Raw genomic sequence first — 22,515 nt, forward strand, 5'->3', positions numbered from 1 at the left:
ATATTGTGTTTATGTTTTAGCGATCACGTGACCATTTACGTGTACTTTCGTGACGCAAATGACGAATGGGACGAATTCGGACACGACATTCACCCCCCATATTTTGTACACCTTTCGAATTTTTTTTTTAAAAAATTGCGCAGTAGAATAGGCATTCATCTTGTATGTACACACGATTTTTTTCTTCTCATATAACTGATAAAAATTAAAAAAGTTTGACAGCGAGTTTCATGAAAAAAAAATTTTTCTGCTAATGTTGGAATACAAAATCCGGAAATACATAAAATTTTAGTTTTTCTGGCTAGGTGGTCAAATGTGATGTTTTATGAATAAGTTGGACGAGACGAATTCGAGACAACCGTTTTCCACCCAAAAAACACCAAACGCACTGTAAAAATAGGTGTAAGGCACAGTGTGACGAATTCGTCACATACGGCGTTAAGGGGTTATTAATAGTGATAATTCCAAAGTAAACTAACAAAATGTGGCTACCTTAAGTAAACAGGTACAGCTAAGAATAATTTCCCTTTGAAAACATATTTAAACAAGGATATTGTTCACAAAACCGTTTTTCCGGTATTTCTCGAATTTTCATTTTGTCGTCTTCGTGACATCGAAGTCGCGACCCAAATAACAACGAGACACGCGACACGACCACTGATCTAGAAAAAAGCCTGGATAGCGCATCCAAGCGGAAAAGTGAAGCCTATACGGAGGGTACTGCGGCCATATTGGAAGGATCCCCTGCGTTAGGCAATGGTAGCCATCAGAGCGTTATTGTGACTAAATTCAGTGTTAGTGCAAAGTTTTTACAGTGAGGTAAATATTTTTATGTTGTTTTTAGGTCGTATTAAATCTATTGCTCTTAATATACGCATATTTGAGTTGAGTTGAGTTTATTTCGCCGGTGATACAAATCGTAGAAGCACAATTGCACTAAAATATTCACCAAGCCGGAAATAGCTGCGCAACGTTGGGACGTTATAAAGCGCGACAAAGGTAGGGGCACAATTGGTGGAAAGATGATAAACGCGCTGCAGCTACACCGTTACTAATAGCGTTATGTGGCAGGGACTCACAACGGAGGGTGAGGTTGGCGCATTGGGACATCAAGACTGGGGGGGAAGCGTTGGTGGAACCAGCCAGGTTGGGACCTAATCTAACCACCCGTGTTAGGGAAAGAGGGTGGGGTTCAACAGGAAAAGAAACCACCAAAAGAAACCCTGTTGGATAGTTTCCAGCGCCGGAAGGAAGGGTGCAGCACAAACATAGTGACGATTGAACATGAAAGTTGTACAACATAAAAAAGAAAAAACAAAAGAGGAAAAAAAACGGAATTAAAAAAGACAGATCAATGAGTCCATAGATTCGTGTGATAAAAGGGTAGGGGGAACCTCATCAGCTCAGCTGTTGCCATTCCGTGACACTTTGTACAGTTGATGGGTCGCGAACTGCGGATGTTGTAACTGAAAAAGAAAAGCTCCGAGCGGCAGCGTTAGTTTTTTGATACAACACAGGGACTTTTTTATTAGGTGCATACACAACAAATCACACAAAAGAACAGTGGTTTTAAGTGAACGTTTTCCAAAGCAGTGTAATAATATTGTGCTTGGTCATGATAAAAAGCATGACCAGTAAAAACAGTAATAGCTGCTGGTGAATCATTATTCACCTCACAACGCAAGTAAGATAACTAGTGCGACAAAAAACACGTGTGCAAAAAGCAAAACCAGTGTGGCAACACAGTAATAGTGATTTTAATTTGACAAATGTACTATACTAGTAAGACATTCAGTTCAGTGAATGTGCACAGAATGAAAACACATGCTCTCAGATGGTTGCTTGACAGTGCCCACCAAAAAACTCATCATGGCAAACAAAGGAATACTAATATAATGGGGACATCTGAAAAACAATAATTTAACAGTGATAAGTGAGTAAACAAACTAAGATAATAAGTCCAAGAGCTGTCCGGCTGCTATTATTCCAGGAGTGTATTTTTTACTTGTTTTGTAAATATTTTTTTCGAGGTGGGAACAACATCAAATTTAAGGTCTGTCCAGCATTTAGGACCTGTATATTTAATGGATTGTTGAATAGTACTGCTGCTGCACAAGGGTATAGTATAACCACTTTCGGTTTGCCGAGTACTTACACCAATGGTTACCATTTTTCGTTGAAAGAAATTGTCAAATGCTTCAGGTAATCTACCGTTTTGGTAATTGTATAAATACATTGCGCACTCAAGTTTAAACTGTTGCTCGTTTGTTAATATTTTATAATGTTTCAATGATTCTTCCAGGTTTTGATATTTAAAGCCATAGGCCATGCACAGAAACTTGTTGCAGATGTTTTGAATCTTATTCTTAAGGTTTATATTACCATGATACCAGCATGTTATTCCATACATTATTTGACTTCTGACAAGTGATTGATAAATACAATGTAATGCTTGCTTTGTTAACAAAGGCCTTATTTTTATAGTCAAGTAATATATTCTTTTAATTTTTTGTAAAATGTATGTCATGTGTTCTTTCCATGACAAGCTTTCATGAATAGTTAGCCCAAGGAATTGCACAGATTTGGCTATTGCTATTTGCTGGCCATTTATTTCCAACTTACATATTGGCTTAGTTTTAGAGTTTGCTGGTCTAAAGTGAACACCTTTGGTTTTTGCAACATTAAGTGATAATTTATTGGTTATTAGCCATTCATTTATTTTTACCAGTTGCAAGTTTACAGTGTTAAATAGTGACTCCGTATCTCTATTTTTAAAAAGGAGGGTTGTGTCATCAGCAAACATGATTGCCTGTCCTGATGTTATGCTATTTGGCAGATCATTAATGTATATTAAAAATAGTAACGGGCCAAGATTACTTCCCTGGGGTACACCACAACTTATTGGTAGGTCATTAGATGTTTTCCAAGTTGGACCCTCTGCTTTCTATTAGACAGGTAACTCTTAAAAAAGTCTAAGGCAACCCCTCTGATGCCATGATGATTTAGTTTTCCTATTAATATAGTGTGGTCTATAGTATCAAATGCCTTTGATAGGTCCAGAAATATTCCAACTGCCTGTTGATTGTTCTGAAAGGCATCTGTGATACTCGATATTAATAAGGAAGCAGCATGGTGGGTAGAATGACCTTTTCGAAACCCAAATTGTTTTGAATTAAAAAAGTTTTTGTTGTTTAAAAACGAATAAAGTCTATTGTACACATTTTTTTCCAGAATTTTAGATAGGTTTGATAATAAACTTATAGGCCTGTAGTTACTAGCTGATTTCATATCCCCCTTTTTATGAATAGGTACTACTTTTGCTGTTTTAAAAGCCTGAATAAAAACTCCATTTGCTAAACAAAGGTTAAATACATGGCTCAGACAATTAATTATTCCTTGTGGTAGACATTTTATGACATTTGAAGGCAAGCCATCTATTCCACAACTTAATTTACTTTGTATTTTTTTCAATGATTATCTTAATTTCACCAGGGCAGGTCGGAAAGAGAAAAATAGAGGATTTGGATGTGGGTCCTAAATACATCTGATAAGAGGTTTTGGGCTTATCCAACTGGCTAACCAACTTTTCTGCAACAGTAGAGAAATACTTATTAAAGTGATCAGCTATGTCTATTTGGTTTGTGATCAATTTTCCATCTACTTTAAGGTTTAACATGTAGTTCGTGGTCTTATTTCGACCTATTAAACTGTTTATTGTTTTCCACGTCTGTTTTGCATTATTCCTGTGTTTACCAAACAGCTTTTGATAATAAGTTTTCTTTTTGGAATTTACCATTCGATAATATTGGTTGCGCATTTGGTGGTACTGAAGTTTTCTAGCTGTCGTTTTCTTTTTAAGATATTTTTTGTATGCAGTTTGTTTTGCTTTATTGAGATCATTCAATTCTTTATCATACCATTCGTTTTTCCCAGTTTTTCCATTACTTTTTGAAAGGGGAAATGCTTTTTCAAAACTAGTTTGTAAATGTGCTAGTAAAATGTCAAATGCTTCATTTGGGTCTGTTTTATTAGTTATTAAGTCATAGTCAAGTAGAATTAGTTGGGTGATAAAAGAAGTATAGTTTTGTCTATTGTAGCACCTGTGGGGTTGGACTTGTCTGGTGTCAAATTTTTCAGGGCAACAGAACATCACTGGAAAATGGTCTGATATGTCATCCAATAAAATGTATGTGTCAACTGGGTGTAATACATTGGTCCATATATGATCAATTACAGTTGCAGAAGAGTCGGTTATTCTAGTTGGTTTGTTGATGAGAGGCATAAAGTTATTCTCAAACATGCAGTCAGTGAACATGTTAACTTGGAGATTTGTTGAGTCCAGAAGGTTTAAATTAAAGTCTCCTATGATATATACATCTGCATTGAGCTGTTTTGTTTTAACCATGCTATTATTAAGATTTTTTAAAAAGCTATCAAAACTATTTTTATCCTGCCCTGGTGACCGGTAAATTGTTCCACAAGTTATTATTTTTTTATTAAATTGAATGTCGATAAACAATGACTCGAATACTTTTTCATTCATTATAGTTAAATCCTCTCTAACATTGTATGATAACATGTTGTTTACATACAACCCTACACCACCTCCTCTGTGCACATTCCTTGGGTTCGAAATAAAGTTATAACCGGGCAAATTGTAAAACATTCTATGTTCAGGTTTAAGCCATGTTTCTGTGACTCCAATTATGTGGGGTTTGAAATGTAATCCAGCTAACAAAGCCTGCAGTTTCGAGAAGTTGTGAGGGTTGTTTAATGATCTTATGTTAATGCTTAAGGCAATCCGTAGTTGTTGAGGGCATTGCAGCAGCAGTTCAGTTGGTTGTATATAGACAGTACCATGGTCATTATTATATTCATCATCAAAATTGATAGTTGTTTCGTTGTTTAAATCAAAATTATTTCTTACAACATAGTTCGTGTCATTATTGTTACTATTTCCCGGTACTCTGTCATCACACGCAGTGGCAGTTACTGTTTTAAAAGTGTCAGATACAGCTGAAAAATGAGCTATGATGGGGTTGTGTTGCTTGAAAGCTTACAGCTCATTAAAAAATGCATACTAATTTAGATGCCATGACAATAAAGGCAATGTTACATGCACACAGTGTGCATAGACATACTGAAAAGAAAACAGTCTAAAGCCTATACAAATCATTAAGGGTTTTTATCACCTTTTTTTTGTTTTCATGAAAAACATACACATTTCCATTGATGGTCCATGTTGATCTTTCTCCGCACTTTTCTCTGCATCTTTGTACAAGCGCCAGTCTTTTCTTTGTTAGAGACTCGGTGATCACCATGCCGGATCCTGCCAGATTCCGCTTGTTGTTGAATACCTCTTGGCGAATTGTCCTTCGTACAAATTTAATAATAATAGGGGTACCTTTTTTAGAAGGAAGAGTGTGAGCAATATCTATATCACTCTTTTCGACCTTCAAAGGAAGTTTAATCTTTGTATTAAGAATGTTTAAAATATAGGGTTCCAACTCCCAATAACTCCCCTTCGGCACATTCTTGCATCCATGGAGAATCAAGCAGTTTCTCCGGCCATATTGTTCCATGTCATCAAGTTGTTGTTCTTGTTGAGACAGCCTATCCTCCAGTTGTTTGACTCTTGTCTCGATGTTTAAGATGTTCTTGTTTAATTCAGCCAGAACCTCAGCTGTTGGACCTGCAGAAACAGTTGGCTCAGCAGACACTGAAACAGCATTTTTATTTGAATTGTTTGCCAACTTAGCTTGAACTTCTCGCACAGATTTTAGGTCTTCCACCAGTTGTTTCACCTCAGCTTGAACTTGTTTAAGAGTCATTGTGAGAGTAGATTGCAGAAAAAGCAGAAATGTTAGGCAATATTACAAAAAAATTTAGAGCTTAACTTTTCGATTTAAGCAAAACACATATCCTACACCTTATTCAAATAGAACGCGGTTCTGTGGAGAGAAATTGCTGACGTCGTCGGATTTATATTTTAGGTACTATACCTACGTAGGCATTTAGCAGCAAAGATATATATTTATGCAATTGTTAATCTTTATTTTATCTAAAAAGAGACAATTTGACAAAGATGCAACATGCAATGAACCCCCCAAAAAACTTTTATTGCAAGTTTTAAAGTTTAAACCTTAACTTTGAAGATCAAAAAAACTATTTTGCTATTCTTTTTCTGATGTCGTCTCCATTGTTTTTTTGTCGAACTTTTGTGTGGAATTTAAATATCATTTTCATTAATTTAAATTTAGGATTGTCCAATAGGGCATTCAAATGAATGGTCAACACTTTGGAATGAGGAACATCCATCAACATTGACAATGCTTCTGTTTAAGGCATTCCTTTGCCTTTTGGTAATTTGTCATCTGTAGTGACAAGCAGGTACTGAAATCTCTTTTCTGGGTCCTGGCAGAGGGTAGTTACCGTAGATCATGACCTAAAGAGACACCATCATTTTAAGACAAAAAGGTATGGTGAGATGGTGAAGAGGATAAACTAAGTGCTTCAATGCAAATGAAAGAAAGTGCTGTTTTTTTTACCATCTTTCTCACATATCCTCCAATGCATGAAAGTGCTGTTGTTTTATTGACCGACAATGTTTGTATTGCTGGAACATATGCATAATCGTGATCATTTTGGAGTGGATCCCAGTCTTCTAAATCATACTTTCTGTTTGTTGCAAAATGTTAAATTCCCTTATTTCTGATCCTGCTTGTATTACTTGGTACATTTAAAATATTCGTAGAATCTTGATTTTTTTTCTGTGATGATGCTTCTCTATAGAAGGCGCTTTTTTAGACCAACAATATATAAGCAAGTGTATCTTCATTATTTTTCTTTTAACCTGAGGAACTTACTGTCCGGCAGTATTAACCTTCCTTTTATTGGTGCCATTTAACCTGTTTCAATTTCAGTTGTTGCTTAAATATGTTCTTATTCTTTCATGTACTACTTTTAATCTTCCAATTCATTATTTCAATTAATACAATTTAATTATCACCTGCTGTATTGGTTAAGTCTTGATTCACGGGGAAACAGCATCCTCTCTTAGAGTGATAATTTGGCTAGTATGGTTCATATATCTTTCTTTAAAATGGTCCGAGCAAACCATAAGGTGTTTGCTTGGATTTCAGGTTTGCCTGTCAATGTTATTTATCCGGCCTTTCGACGGTCGGACTAAGATGCAATGCTAGGAGCAAATGTATTAAATCTGTAATAAAAATGTGTGTAAAATAGTAATGAAAAAATTGAAGTTCATGTGAGTTTGATATTGGGATTAACTTACCACTTAGAATGTATACATCACTTGGATAAATCGTTAAAAAAAACTACTACACCGTGAAGAAGGTCTGCTTGTCTTGTACAATTATTTTATGTGTTAAAGATCTGTAGTTATATAACAAACACTAATATTCCAAGTCAATACAACTAAAATCAGCCTCAGTTGCCATCACTATAACTCCAACAAAATTTCAAAAATATATCCCACTCGTGAAATGTACGGGAATATCTGGGCTTTGTACAGCTCTCTTCATCATCACTGCCTTTGCCGTCACTTCTACTTCTACCTTATTAGCGTTTTTTGCTGCAACGGAATGCATAACACTATGTTCCTGCTTTGCCCAGCGTACCAGGTGATCCTTCCAATATGGCGGCAAAACCTCCACACAGGCTTCAAAAATCCCCTTATCGTAACGCCTGGTTGCGCCATCCAGGCTTTTTTCTAGATCAGTGGACACGACGTACTAATCCAGCTGATTCTCAAGCAAGTAAGAAAAAAAGCTTAACGAGGTTAAAGATGCGTTTTTGCGGCTTTGCAATGTTTCTGTAAACTGTTTGTGTTTGGACTTGTCTCTGCAAAGCGATGATGTTGCCAGTATTCCAATTATGTTTTGTTTGTCCCGCAAAGTCCGAAGCAGGTTGGAGTACCTGTTCATATCCAGACCTTTACAACATCTCCGCACAACAACAATGTTTTGATTCAGGGGACACCAGTAATTATGGTACAATCCAACACTGATTCAAAACATACTCAAAACAAGCCACAGGTAAATAAATAAAAGAGTTGCTACACTTACATAAAAAATGTTCTGCAATTAATACCCACATCAGGGTTTTATATACACTACACACATGTACTCCCTACTTTTGTGCAATTTGTGAACTATCTAAGTCCACAGGGGTTTAATTTAACTGTTTGTTCGGACATAGTACAAAATATATTGAACCATACAATCTATCACATCTTATAGCATGTGTTTTTTCCTATTGATGAGTACTACAGTTTTTTTAAAGTTAATTCGTGAAAAACGAATGCTTTGTTTAAACTGTGGAGCCACACTTAAGGAACCTGTAAAATACAAATGTTGCTCAAAATCATCTATAAGACCGATACAAGTCACCTCTCTTCAGGTTTGTAACTAATCATTGTGTTATCTGTTTATGCATATGTTTTGATCCTATAAAAGACAGATACAACTTGTTGGTTGATTATATTCAGTTTAGTTCGACTACCATCTAACAAACAATCCAACATCAACTTATTGTTTGTTGCTGAAAGTGGAAATCATTTTGTCCCACAAAGTCCGATTGGAGTTGGAGTTCCTGTTCATATCCAGACCTTTACAACATCTCCGCGCAACAACAATGTTTTGGTTCAGGGGACACCAGTAATTATGGTTCAATCCAGCACTGATTCAAATCAAAACATGCCACAGGTAAATAAACAAATGAATTGCAACAGGTACATAACAAAAAATCTGCACTTAATAACCACACCAGGGGTTTATATACACTACACATATGTACTCCCTACTTTTGTGCAATTTGTGAACTATGTAACAGGAATTTAATTTAACTGTTTGTTCGGACATAGTACAAAATATATTAAACCATACAATCTATCACATCTCATAGCATGTGTTTTTTCCTATTGATGAGTACTACAGTTTTTTTACAGTTAGTTAGTGAAAAACGAATGCTTTGTTCAAACTGTGGAGCCACACTAAAGGAACCTTTAAAATACAAATGTTGCTCAAAATCATCAATAAGACCGATACAAGTCACCTCTCTTCAGGTTTGTAACTAACCATTGTGTTATCTATTTTATGCATGTGCTTTGATCCTATAAAAGACAGATACAACTTGTTGGTTTATTATATTCAGTGGTTTTCGTGGTTTTGTACCGACCTATAGCCCTTACCTAGCTTGTCATTATTTTAACCTTCATGTAGTTTTGCTACTAACTTGAAGTAAGTTGATCTTGATAAGTGTCATCATTAGTTTGTTTGTTTTGTCCATTAGAGACCAACTATTCAGCCAAGAGCACGTTTGGGTGGTTATTCAAGTCCTTCCAAAGTGAAACCAAGACAAAATCGAAGGTAATTTTGTTATTTTTATCCAAGCCATGTTGTTTGTTCAGTAAAACACTAGAGAACCCATGACCCTGTGAACTAAAGCTGTGCAATAACTCTTTGTATCGATGGGCGATACCAGGTTTTGAAGGGAGTACTAATGCTGAGTACTTAAATATATTGTTGTGCTTAGTTGTATATCACTGGCTAATATATCTGTTGTAGCCTGGGTAATGTGCACACACACACACACATGCAGAAAATGATATTTCCACATGATAGCGATAAATATACGTAACCTGAGGGAACTTTTTGCTGGTTGTGTGCTGTTCAACTCAAATAACCGGCCTTTAGGATCGAACAGTCATATCGAAAACTGAGGCAAAATATTTCAATAATGAGTACAGGATCGATACCGAGTACTGGGTACTTGTCCCATCACTACATATTAGACCATCTTTATGACATTTTTCGACAATTGTTTTGTTTTCAAATTTATCAAATTTCTTGCAGGATGAATGCTAGCACATTTTACGGAGAGCATAATGGTGCAAGCGAATTCCACAGCTTTCTTGCATCTCAGGTAAGGTTACATATTTGGGTAAGCCAATTTCAGACAGTTTTAATAAACATCATAGGGGACACCAAACACTTGTTATAATGCGTCGCATGTTGTTGCCAGTTACTAACACTGTGAGTCTCTTTTAGACATAACAGCATTACAACAAGCGTAGTTTTGTTTCTAAATAGTTAAAAAAAGTTTTACAGGATTCAGCCTATTTAACAGAGTAATGTTAACTTTTAAGATGCATAAAAGCACCAAATAGAATTAAGTTCATGCTTATAAGTTGTTTATCATAAATGTAGGCAGCATCATGCACCAAAAACAGTTTTTTTTAATATTTTCGCGCAATTATGCTGCTGTGAGTTGCTTTACAAGCGAAAAACTCAATCCAACTTAAAATAAAAATAACTCATCTGCTTTAAACTGTTGCAAAATACCTCATTTACAAACAAATGTCGTGTATTGAGAATGCTATGATAAAATTTATTCAAGGGATGCTGTATAGATTGTTAAATATTGTGAACTTCTTTTTGTATTTTGTAGAGGAGAAATGAAACCATAAAAGTGAAAAAGAGTTGCCAGCTTGTTCCACAAGACAACAACTGCAAATCTGGTACATAAAATAATCATATCATAAAAATATTTACAAAAATGATTTTGTCATGCAATTTTGTCAACAGAATTCATAACAATCTCGGATTCAAGTGATGAAGCTGAAGTTGAAACAGACGCTGGAAAAGAATCTGCAAAAATCTGCAAAAAACAGAAAATTGCAGGTACTTTTTTACTTTTGGGATCCTAATTTATATCATAATGTGCAAATATGACAAATGTAATAGAAAAAACAAAACTTAAGAAAAACTTTTTGAATGTTTTACCATAGTATTGCATTTGTCATTTGCCAAAACAGCAATTGTTCTGTAAGGTTGAGCCCTGAGCATATCATGTTAACGCTTGGTGCTTGGTCAAGCGTGCTTGGTGTATTGTGACATCCCTAACATTTATTATACAATGCTTAATAGTGGTAAAAATATACCACTTTTAAGGGACTATTTGCGCCTAAATGATATTTTACATATATAATTGCTCTTTAAGAGCTACAACCATCGGAAGATGCAACTTTGGAATTCACTTGCAACAATTCTCCCAAGCAACCTGAATCAATCTTTCTGCAACAAGTTCACACGTAAGAAGATTATAACAAATTGTAATGTCTGTTGTTTAAACATATTTAACAATGCACAGCATATTATCTAATTGCAGATGATTGTAATAGCCACTTTTTAATGTTAAAATGTGTGACGGCCGAGCCCAGAACATTTACGATTTAGCAGTCCTTAAGGTTAAAAATTTAAGGAGTATTGTGCTGATTTTCAACAATTGTTTATAGTAGGTTCCTTGTTTGCTGTTTAAAACTTTAGCTTGATATGTCCAGTGGGTACCTTTACAGCTCCTTATATATCTGTTTAAGCGCTTACGAGTGTTTGGTATATGGTTGATAAGATATGGCTTCTGATTCATATTTTGCAAAAAGGCTTTCAGTCATGTTTTCTTATTGTTTACAGAAATGGTGACGACTCTCCGATTCCATGCAAAAGAAGAAAAGAATCTCTAAATGAAAATGAAGCAGGTAAAAACAGTAGTTATTAGCAATTGATACATTATTCATTCAAAATATTATATTTAAACACATAAAAGGCCACTTCTGTGCCGACTAAAATTTGCAGCCACGTCACTGTCTGTATATTCTTTTTTTCAGTTCAGTCCACTACAGAAACAACTTCTCATATACAGGCAACTTGCCAGAAAACCCTGCCTGCATGGAAAACTGCGACGCTCTGTGTTTTACTTAAGTCAGTCCGCCTTGGCCAGTTTCACCATAAGGAGCCTGTGCAGAGCAGGGTAAACAAAAAAATGCTTTTTGAATATTTGTGTTTGTAAATCATAACTCAATAATAATAGGTAGTTATACAATTTGATCCTAAAGTTTGACCCCAAATGACCCAGCGGTTCACCCACAGATCCCCCAAAACAGCTGTACTTAGTATAATACAGGGTTCGGCAACCTTTGAGGCGACGCGTGCCAATTTACTTGTTGTTAACATGTGTTAATGAACGTTTTTCTAAACAATAGTTGTTCATTTCAGCAGATATCAATAATATAAAGAAAGCAGAATGTTTTTTGCATGTAAGGCTGGATTTTAAGAAAATGGCATGCTAAAAAATATAAACAATAAGAGTATCGGGTTAAATTGTTACTTCAACATAAGCACGAACTCGGTTGGCGTGCCATGAAAAACCACCTCGCGTGCTGAGGGTTGCCAACCCCTGGTATAGTCCATGAGCTAGGAGTTTCCTGCTTTGTGGGTTCATGCACTGTAAAGTATTATCGAGTATTTTGTAACTTTAAGTAGATTCACTAATTTTTAACCCCTTGACCCCAAAACATTTGTTTTTAGGTTGATGGCCCTTAAGTTAATATAAATACAAACCCTAATAATGCTAAATAGTTGTTTGTAGTGGGTTTTCTCGTTTTTGTTTACTTGTTTAGCCTGATTGCTCGATTGGTTACCTTAACAGCCCCGAATATACAAATCTCAAGAGAGTAATTCACTTGTGTATAATTGTGGTGATTTAATGCAAAGTAGGAGGTCTCTGTTTTGCTTCACGCATTGTCAGACGTATCACCAGGCAGTCTTTTTGGTGATTAGAAATCTTCTGCTTTAGCCCAGCAATGCTATGTGGTGTATTTTGTTAGCATGCACATTTTTAGTATTGGCAATGGTTTCATAGCTTGGACTTTAAGAAAAATGTTGTTGAATATTATCATAAAATTTATAAAATGAAGTAGATGTCTTGGATAGCCGTGATAAATGGTCGTTGTCTGAAGGTCAACTAATAGATATCACAAACACAGATTAAAATTTTTGTCACGAAATAGCTTTTTTATTTTGAAGAAAATCGAGAAACAATACTTCATGTATAAATTAGGCCAATTAATATTGTTCAACACTAATGCTATTGAAAACTATTTCAAAAGGTCATTAAATTCATCTTCTGCCCAGCAAAAGGTCAATGGTACTCATTTTGCAAAACAAATTTAAGTGAAAGACAATTTGTTATGTATACTTTTGTAGCAAACTGGCTTCTTAAATAAAGAACAGGTGGCACAAACTTTTATACCCAGAAATATGTTGGCACACAAAGCCATTACCATTTGGAAATAACCAGTAAAATGGCATGTGTCACCAAAAAGGTTGTTGACATACTGTACTGTAACTGATACATTTTGATTCATGTAGAATATAAATTCGGCTGTGTTTGTTTTTGCAGTGGAGTGGTAAAGACATTATCATGACAATGCAAAGTTGCATAGTCCAGATTCCGTGGTATGCAATCTCTAAAGTTGAACTGTCAGTAGAAGATCCACAAGCGTGTATTTTTTTCACTATTGATAATGATTATGTGCCCTCGTTAAGAAGCCAACTTGGAATGGTGCCTGGCAAAATCCCCTATTTTGACCCTGGGGGGACAGGTAGGATTCCTGTAAGGTGAAATTTAGGGGTGGGCCGAGCCGAGCCAGAACTCAAGTACTCGGTACCGAGCATCGATGTTTTTGATGCTCAGTGCTCGGCCGAGCAGTTGCACAAACTGACTCGAGCATGAAAGTTGCATATTCATGCCCTGCTAACATGCAAAACTAGTTTTAAGAACAATGCAGTAGATGGTGGAATGACGCTTACTTCTTGGGCTTGTACTGCTTTGATGCACCACTGGTGATGTAAGGTACCTTGGAAAGCTCCAAAACTAGCACCGAATAGCGAACCATTGGTGTTGTCACAATACACCAATCATGATTGGTCGAGTACTGAGCGCCAACGTGAGATGCTCTGTGTTCGATCGAACATAACAATTGCTGTTTTAGCCCATCTCTAGTGAAATTCCCAGATTTGTTATCGCCTAGCCCCAAAATTTATCAGTCTGTGTTTTAACAGTTAGGTTAATGAATCATTCCCTAATAAATCACTACCCATACTTTAAAGCAGCGGTTCCTAACCAGTGGAGAATTTCAAAAACTTTGGGGGGGAATTTACCATAATTTGTACATGTGGTTTGTAAATAGACAATAACTCTGGGAATATATGCAGTTGATTAAAGACCCAATTTTATATGTTGCATGGTTTAGCATTTACTATGTAGTATATTAGGGGGGAATGAAAGTATTCTGAATTGTTAAGTGAAGCATTTATCGAAAAAGGTTACTGTAATGTACTCTTAAAATAAAATAACCAAAAAACTGTTGGAATCAAATAACTACTAAAGTGTTATGCTGTTTTTTTTGATGACCAAATCTTCATTATTTTTTTTACATTTGCTCACAATGGCACTCTATTCAAGGTGATTTAATTCCACAGAAACTGGACTTCCTACGAAGAAAACTACAAAAACCCCAGGTTTGTGCATGTTGATTTTAATTTTTGATTTGCAGAAATCAGGGATTGATTTGGTACATACCTCTTGCAGGCCTGATGTATTGTTACATATGCACAAGTGTGCTAATATTGCTGACCTAAACACTACAGGACTGATCCCAGTAATGAATAATGAGTTCTCTTATATATGTGTGTGTTTATGTAACAGGAGATGTTTTGGGTTTTGTTGGAAACAACAACCACAGGAGCGCGTTGAATGACATGACACAAAAAATTTTTGACAGATTTATTTTCACTGATGTACTTGTTTGTACATTGCTGTTTTCCAGAAATTTAATATGAGCTCTAATTGTTGCAGAGTTTTGTAGCAAAACTTACCCAAACTGAATCGAACAACCGACAGTGTCGAATTGCTAATGCAGAACTTGTCCAACACTTCGGAAAAACCAACATATCAAAAGAACTAACACCGCATCAATCACCAGCCCAAGTAAATCTATTTTTAGTGCAATGTGCATTAATATAAATTTATCTCTTTTGGTTACTGAAATCTAAACTGTGCAAAACCACATGTGATTTTAGGCATGTAAACAATGTTAAATGTCCTTCGCATAAGGTTAACACAAGAATTGACCTTATACAGAACATAGAAAATATATAAACCCATCAAGTGTCTTCTAACTTACCTTTTTATTATCTAACTACTCTATGACTGTCTAATGAGTAATGTATTCCTTTCTTTGTTTTAAGTAAATAAAAAAGAGGATGGGTTTTTAACTCTACAATACATCTTTTTGTTGTCTGATTAAAATCACATTTTTGTCATACTTTTAAAACTGGCAACAATACTCTAAAACAGTAATACATTTATTAAAAACTTTTTAGAATCACCACAGCAAGTCTATGATGGTGAGCTCTCCTGTTGGAAGTTCACACGTAGCAAAAGACACGGTAAGCCACCCAAACAGAATGATGTTGAATACTGTATGACCTATAACCAGTAGGGATGGGCCGAGCCGAGCCGAGCCAGAACCCGAGTACCCGGTACCGAGCATTGCCGTTGTTGATGCTCAGTGCTAGGCCGAGCAGTTGCACAAACTGACCCAAGCACTAAATTTGCACATTCACATACAAAAATTTTGTTTAAAAGGGTATCCAAGAACAAAAATGACTGTTTATTTAAATGTGATATGATCGTGAAAAAACGCAAACTTCATGGGCCTGTACAGCTTAATATACAGCCGGTGACGTAAGTGACCTTGTAATGCTAAAACTTGCATATAGTAGGGAATGTTTGTGACGTCACAATGTACCGAGCGTGCTCGGCCGACCACTGAGCATTAACGTAAGATGCTCGGTGCTCGACCAAACAGAACACTTGCAGTTTTGGCACATCCCTAATAACCAGGGTTGCCATACTGTCCTTATTTCTAATGTTTGTCCTTATTTTGAAGGGCAATGTCTTAGTAAACTTTTATGTCGTTGTTTCTAAAATATTGTCCTTGCATTCGACTTGTTCGTATTTTGTCTTTCTTACAAGGACAAGGAACAAATATAGTGAAATGACAGTCAAACCCCCTGCTACAGGGAAAAGTATTTTGTAAGAACAAGGAATTGCTGGAACTGATTGTTTCTGGCAAAATATATGACATGTGATATGTCATAGCTTGTGTAAATGCAAAGATTTTGAAAATGTTTGTTTCGTTTGTATGAAAAATGAATTTTTGGTTGTCCTTATTTTTTACGACCGTATCAATGGCAACTCTTATAACATTGTAGTATGTCTTGCATCAACCAAAGTATTATCTGCAAGCTGCATATTGCCAACTAAGCCTTGCCTTGTTAAAATCATACACATAAAACACTGCACAACTTTTTCACTGTGTTTACATCAAGAGTTTGTAAATACAATGAAAAAGTTTTACAGTGTTATTGTTGTGTACGACTTTAACACGATTTTGGTCAAAGCAAGAGATTAAATTGAAAGCATTTGGGGTAATGTTTTCTAATAATTTGTCTTTAAGAATCGAAATCTTAAAATATCACATTATCTTGTGGTTCTATTTACTGTTCTAGATGACAAATAATGTTCTTAATGTTCAAAGATACTTTTTTTGTACACCAGACGCAGATACTGCATGTTGGAATGAGTCCTGAGCAAAAGTTGATTCGTTTCACCCGATCTCGAAGCAATCGTTTGCCACAAGCAGTCGCAGTGAACGATTGCATTGATGTTCATCCAGTGTTTCAGGGGCAGCGAAAACAGTAGGTTTCACTAATAAACTAAAATTCCTTCATAAGTTATACAAATTTCATTTAGTGGTTTAAAAATTGTTTGCAATTTAGTTCAGATTTTTTTTTATGGTAGACATTTTTGAACATGTCATGATAAGATGATTTTATCACAATTTATGTGCAATTTGGATAATTCCAGTCCAACTACCGTATTTTACGGACCATAAAGCCCACCCGATTATAAGGCGCACTTTCAATAAATTGCTTTGATTAGTTTTTTGTTCATACATAAGGCGCACCGGGCTATAGAACGCAACGTATTTTAAGGAGTATGGGTTACCGTATAATGCTCATTAAACAAAGCAATTAAGCACTACTTGATCCATACATAAGGCGCACCGGCTTATAAGGCGCATGATCAATTTATGAGGAAAAAAAAGGATTTAAGTTGCGCCATATGGTCTGTAAAATACGGTAGTCACAAATTCTAAATTCATATGCCCGTAACCTACAAGTTCAACATAAAACAGCAAAAGCAGTGGTTCTATACAACAGCATAGTTGTATTTTATTATCATTTTAGTTATGTGGGTTAAAGGTTACCCTGGACATGGTTGCTAATGAAGTAGAGAAATAATGTTTTAAAAACCATAATAGTTGATGCTATTTTAGTTATGGCATAATTTGAAAGATTGTGTGGTACCTTAGCATAAAAAAGACTAGTTTCATGCTTTTTTAGGTTTGTATAAGATTTGTTTTTGGCTGAATCGCAACAATTTATCCTGTTTAAACCCAATCTTTGCAATATTAGCGGATTTGATCGAAAAAATTCAGCAAACCAAATATTCTACACATCTCTAATTAAAATGTTGTTTACTTTATAATAAAAAATACTAAAAGAGCAATAATTTGCAAAAGACAGATACAAAGGTAAAATGATTTGGATTTGTAGTTCAATTTAAAATAGCTTGTTTAAGTAGTGACGTTATTAACCATTTTGTTACTGTTTTCAGACTAGCCATTTATCCCCCTCCACCAGCCAAAGGTGGAATTGCGATCACCAACGAAGATCAGTTCTGTCTTAATGAAGGGGAATTTCTCAACGATGTCATAATCGACTTTTATCTCAAGTAATGTTAACACTTTTACACCAGTTTCCTTAGTTGAAGCAGTTGTTTCCACACTGGTGTTTGCAGTTCTTCTAATTCCAAGGTGTACAAACATTAAATAGGGTTTTAAGTTTCACATTGGGGTTAATTGTAAATGAGGTCCTGCACCTTGGAAAACATTTAAACCCGCTATAAGATGGATTCACGAATTAAAAGGGGGCAAATCCAGGGTTTTAGAGTCGGGAAGGATAAATTTAGACCCAAACTCAAGTGATTGTTTTGGCTACTTGAGGTTTTGATGCTAAATGAGAGTATAACATAAAGTGAACTCACTTTTTAAAAATCCTAGTAAAAATTTTGCTCTAAATAGTGATTTGCAAAGTGTAGTGTTATCAACAAACTTTTTTTGAATTCTTATATTCACAATTAAAAAAGTTTCAAGTTTTTTTATGACACAGCAATTGAAGAACATTTACAATTTAACTTAATTTTTTACTGGTGTCTGTGAATTGCTGCATTTGTAAAAGTTGGTTGTTTCAACTAAAATTTTGGGTAACCTTAATTAAATCAAATATTCTGATTTTGTTATTTATTTAACTTTTTCAGATACATAATGGAGGAGATTTTGAGTCCATTCGATCGAGACTGCTCACACATTTTTAGTTGTTTCTTTTACAAACGATTAACACAGAACCCAACAGAAAAGGCAATCAGGTAAATTGAGGTGCTATGTTTGTTTGATTTAATCTATCCTTTTTGTATGGAGAATTCCTAAATGCACTGGTTCTCAACCTGTTATGCACTGCGCCCTTCACCAAAAAATGTATGTAGCAAACTCAACTAAATTATGAAGTCCATATAGTTATGTAGATATGCATCCCAATTTGTTTGTGTTGACAACTCAAGTATTTACGCCGCTAGCCCCTTAAAATGTTCGAAATGTGTTTAGGGAATTCCCTAACTCGATACTGACGCCATATAATTCGACTTGGGTACTCCCCTTTCAAAAAAAATGTCTTATGCTCACGCACCTTAAAAGCTGCGGGTGCTGCAGAAAACCTACCATTAACCTACAGTTACATTGTTGTGTAGATGTTGCCTTGTTACAAATAGTTAAGTATGGAGTTGGTATTGGCGTCGTTATTACGCTGACTGTGATTCGACTCCATACTAAAGCATTGTGGAAAATATTCAGAGAAGATGTTGACATGACTGGAAGAAATGCTATTATAACTGCCGCAATGGAGGTAAATAATCATTATTGGTTGCTAGTTGAGTTGAGATGAGTGTTAGTTGCGTAGCAACACAATTGCACTAAAATTGCACTTGACGGAGATAGCTGCGCAATGGTAAGACGTTACAAAGCGGGACAAAGTAGAGGGCACAGTTGGTGGAGAGATGGTAAACGCGCTGTAGCTACACCGTTATTATAAGAGTTATGAGATATTCGTTAGTTAGAGTTGGTTAGTAAACGGTTTCCTGAATTGAGTACGATGCGATTTATGAAGATCCAGGAATAGATGACGATTCGATTTATAGTTAAGATATGTAGCTTGCACACAGGCTGCTGTTTATTGCTTAAAATTCTTCACCCTCAATTGAGTAGTCGTGGGTTCGAACCCCACGCAGACAACGTTTATTTTTTTACCTATCAAACACAATGCAGTCAGAGCGCCATGGTATAGTAAAAATCTTTATTCCAAATTCATGTTATTTTACAGGGTTGGGAAGGCCATTGCTGTGGAATTCGCAAAACGAAACGCCCGGGTCATTTTAGCTTGCCGCTCCCTGATTCGAGGCGAGGCCACCCGCATGGAAATTGTCGCCGACTCGGGGTGTAGAAAGTCCAATATCGTGTTATAGAGGTTGGACCTGAGTTCTCTCCAGTCAGTGCACGAGTTTTGCCAATCACGTGGTCAACAACGAGAAAAGGTAAATTGTTTCACAGGCGTAATTTTGCATACAGGTAAATGTATTACTACTTTTAACTTCCGAAAAGTCATAGTTGAAAATATAAAAATATAACATAATTTATTTAAACGTTATTGGGGTGACATGTTTTGTTTACAGGTTGGATATTCTCATCAACAATGCTGCAATATTTGGAAAACCAATAATTAAAACCAAAGATAAAATAGACTTGACTTACCAGACAAATCATTTCGGTCCTTTCCTGTTGACCAACCTGTTGTTAGGTAGAGAAGCCTACGTATTTGTTTGTTATTTTTAACATCTGCAACGAAAATGTAGTTAAAAAATGTATGGCTTGAGTGAAAGAGTCTGCGAAGCACTGATTTATACCCAAGCTATTTTGACTTCTACGATCAAGTGTAAAGTTGTCAGTAATAATCTTTTACAAATAGTTTTAATCTTGTAGATCTGCTAAAACGATCCGGACCAGTGTCTCGCATCATCAACGTGAGTTCATGTATGCACTTCATGTGCGCTTTGGACCTGGATTATTTAAAACCCGACGACTTTAAAGTCTTTTGCGCCACCAAGCAGATGGGAAGGTTGAAACGAAAACCCGAAGTTCTTCTTTACAACAACTCGAAGCTGATGAACATCATGTTTACAAGGGAGCTCGCACGAAGGTGGTTGCTTTAATAGTATGATTATTTACTGATTCGGTTTTTAAGAGAATTTAACAGTTTGAGCCGGGATTTGAAGCTCCAACCCTGAAAACGCAACATGTTACATAACGGTCATTCGAATTTTTATACTTTGAGCAGAATATTGGTGTGACTTCGAGAGAAACCTAAGTTGTCTGATTTCGCAACCAAGGCCTCTGCTATCTATATTAAAAACTTTACAGACTAAAAAAAACCCTGGGTGATTTGTTGCAATAATGTCTGATGTTCAGCCTGCACATAGCGTATCGTTACTGCGTGCTTAGTTAACAATATAATCGTAACTCATTGTTTATTGAAACTGGCACCAACAACTGTATGGTATGCAGGTTTTTACATTATAAAAGTATGTGGCGGTCGTTTGAAAGCTTTCTTTTCTATTTTCACTCGCAGGCTCGGAGATGGCGGCGACTGCTTCCAACTGCTTGAGTCCTGGCATAGTTCGAACCAACATCTTGGCTTCTGAGTCATGATTTGTATGATCTTTATGTTGGTCGTATCGAAGGTGAGTTATGTATAGATTTTGGTGACTGGGGGTTGAAATGGCTGTGGTCATCAATACTCGATTTAAAATGCTTATTAGTTGCAAACAAGACATGTCGCCACAATTGTAACAACGATATCCATTTTCAATGCAAAACATGAGGTATATTTTTCTAACTTCCTTGATATCGCGTTATAAAATACCAGAATGTTTGGTTATGGACTAAATCGACTTTGGTTGTGGATTAAAAGAAGTATTTAAAAGACTTGTAAAGGTACAGTTTAGGTTATTTGAAATCAGTTTATCGCTATTGATTTTGTCAAGATTTTTGTGATACTTGTTTTAACCGCATTTTCGAAAACAAACCAGGGTTTATGCAACTCTTACTATATTGTTACGTCACAGAACACAAAGAAGGGTTGCCAGACCATTCTACATTGCGCCCTCTCGCGTTCGCTGAAAAATGTTTCGGGAAAATATTTCACCAACTGTCGAGAGGATTCGGTTGTACACGAGGTGGCGCAAGACGACGACGCTTGTCAAAAACTCTGGGAGTTGATTGAGCTGTACACCGGGATATGCGCAAAACCTGAACAGTGAATAAATTTTAAACTACGGATGGACTGCTTGAACTTTAGCTGTTTTAAACACTGGGAGTATTATTGGTGTCTGTTTTGCGTTTATGACCATACAAGATTATTTTCAAATTTTGAGATTACGATGCCACTACTAACAGTAAAAACAAATCCTTGTTATCTAGACACAAATGTCATATTGTGAAATAAATCAAACATAATCTATTCTTATTCGAGTGAGCAACTAAATTGTGTGCAAAGTATTGTTTAGGCGGTCAACGGGCTATTGTTATAGTTTGACAGGCTATGATGGAAGTTAATCTATTTTGCGAGGTTCTGTCATTAATCGTGCTACTACAGATTTTTATGTAATCATCGTAAGAATAGAGTTGCCTAAAAGTAGTTGTTTTACGTCCATGTCTTCCTAAAAATGTGAAAATGCCTATTTGTGTTCCATAACTGGGTTTTTCATCAACTTGCACAGAATCACTACATTATGAAACAGAATCTGATATTAACAAAACTTCAACTGTTGTGTCCAAACAAAACATTTGCCGCAACAGCAATAATTACCATTCCTGCTGCTCATATTTCATCCTTTATAAACCATGGCGCATTTTGCTGCCCATCGTTTACATCTAATGCAAAAATTCAAATAAAGATAAAAGTTTGATTAAAAAAAAGTATGTCATGCTTGGACAGTTTCAAATATTTAACCTTCGTTTGGTGTTTGAACTTGGTTTACGCAACGTGCGAAGAAATACAAGTCCAGAAACGTGTACGTTTTGACTATGTGCTTTTCGTAACATAGGCTAGCTAACAACCCGAGAAACCATTATAATGCAGTGTGGTTGTGAACCAGTTGTACGTCTTCCACAACAGAAATTTTCAGTAATTGTTTTGCACTTTGAGGTTTTGGAATTTCAAATTTGTTGTTTTTACAGGAGAAGAATTGTTTTTGTCTGACCCGACTACCTTAATTTACAAGTATGTATTTTACCATCACGTTCGTACTTTAGGGCAGTGGTTATCAACTCGTTTCAGGTCATGGACCACCAGCCTAGTAAAAATAACATCCTGGACCATTTCAATTTTGATCAAGATTGAAGTAAGCATTCGCAAC

The 22,515-nt window shown here is 35.8% G+C and overlaps 2 protein-coding genes and 1 pseudogene across 7 annotated transcripts; 1 reads left to right on the forward strand and 2 right to left on the reverse strand.

Annotated features, from left to right (window-relative positions):
• Window positions 1–879: 879 nt before the first annotated feature.
• Window positions 880–7,775, reverse strand: LOC145233228 (uncharacterized). Of its 5 annotated transcripts, none has more exons than XM_080097922.1 (2): window positions 5,193–7,774; window positions 880–1,905 (listed from the first exon to the last, which is right to left on the reverse strand). In XM_080097922.1, exons 1-2 carry the CDS (start codon window positions 5,829–5,831, stop codon window positions 1,888–1,890), a joined length of 657 nt encoding a protein of 218 aa, XP_079954048.1. In that variant the 5' UTR covers window positions 5,832–7,774; the 3' UTR covers window positions 880–1,887. The 5 variants fall into 5 exon arrangements, with proteins under 5 accessions (XP_079954048.1, XP_079954045.1, XP_079954047.1 ...); XM_080097919.1 differs by lacking the exon at window positions 880–1,905 and having other exon boundaries at window positions 5,157–7,219; window positions 7,295–7,775; XM_080097921.1 differs by lacking the exon at window positions 880–1,905 and having other exon boundaries at window positions 5,157–6,445; window positions 7,010–7,775.
• On the reverse strand, window positions 3,389–4,666 carry LOC145233221 (uncharacterized). Its single transcript, XM_080097911.1, has one exon. The coding sequence runs from the start codon at window positions 4,664–4,666 to the stop codon at window positions 3,452–3,454; it is 1,215 nt and encodes a 404-aa protein (XP_079954037.1). The 3' UTR covers window positions 3,389–3,451.
• A 735-nt stretch (window positions 7,776–8,510) lies between the features above and the next one.
• On the forward strand, window positions 8,511–21,617 carry LOC145233217 (uncharacterized; annotated as a pseudogene). Its single transcript, XR_013861044.1, has 20 exons — window positions 8,511–8,726; window positions 8,969–9,085; window positions 9,313–9,389; window positions 9,876–9,945; window positions 10,471–10,540; window positions 10,608–10,703; window positions 11,023–11,113; window positions 11,493–11,557; window positions 11,687–11,829; window positions 14,343–14,381; window positions 14,719–14,850; window positions 15,246–15,311; window positions 16,486–16,625; window positions 17,608–17,724; window positions 18,310–18,417; window positions 19,425–19,635; window positions 19,774–19,898; window positions 20,081–20,297; window positions 20,727–20,838; window positions 21,223–21,617. The product of XR_013861044.1 is annotated as an uncharacterized LOC145233217 (transcript).
• Window positions 21,618–22,515: the final 898 nt, after the last annotated feature.

This window comes from Phallusia mammillata, chromosome 6, assembly GCF_965637545.1.
Source record: "Phallusia mammillata chromosome 6, kaPhaMamm4.hap1.1, whole genome shotgun sequence".
Classification (NCBI taxonomy): Eukaryota; Metazoa; Chordata; class Ascidiacea; order Phlebobranchia; family Ascidiidae; genus Phallusia; species Phallusia mammillata.

Coding starts and splice junctions, on each gene's coding strand:
- LOC145233221 (XM_080097911.1), bottom strand. CDS start 4,666: ATGTTTTACAATTTGCCCGGTTATAACTTTATTTCGAACCCAAGGAAT.
- LOC145233228 (XM_080097919.1), bottom strand. CDS start 5,831: ATGACTCTTAAACAAGTTCAAGCTGAGGTGAAACAACTGGTGGAAGAC.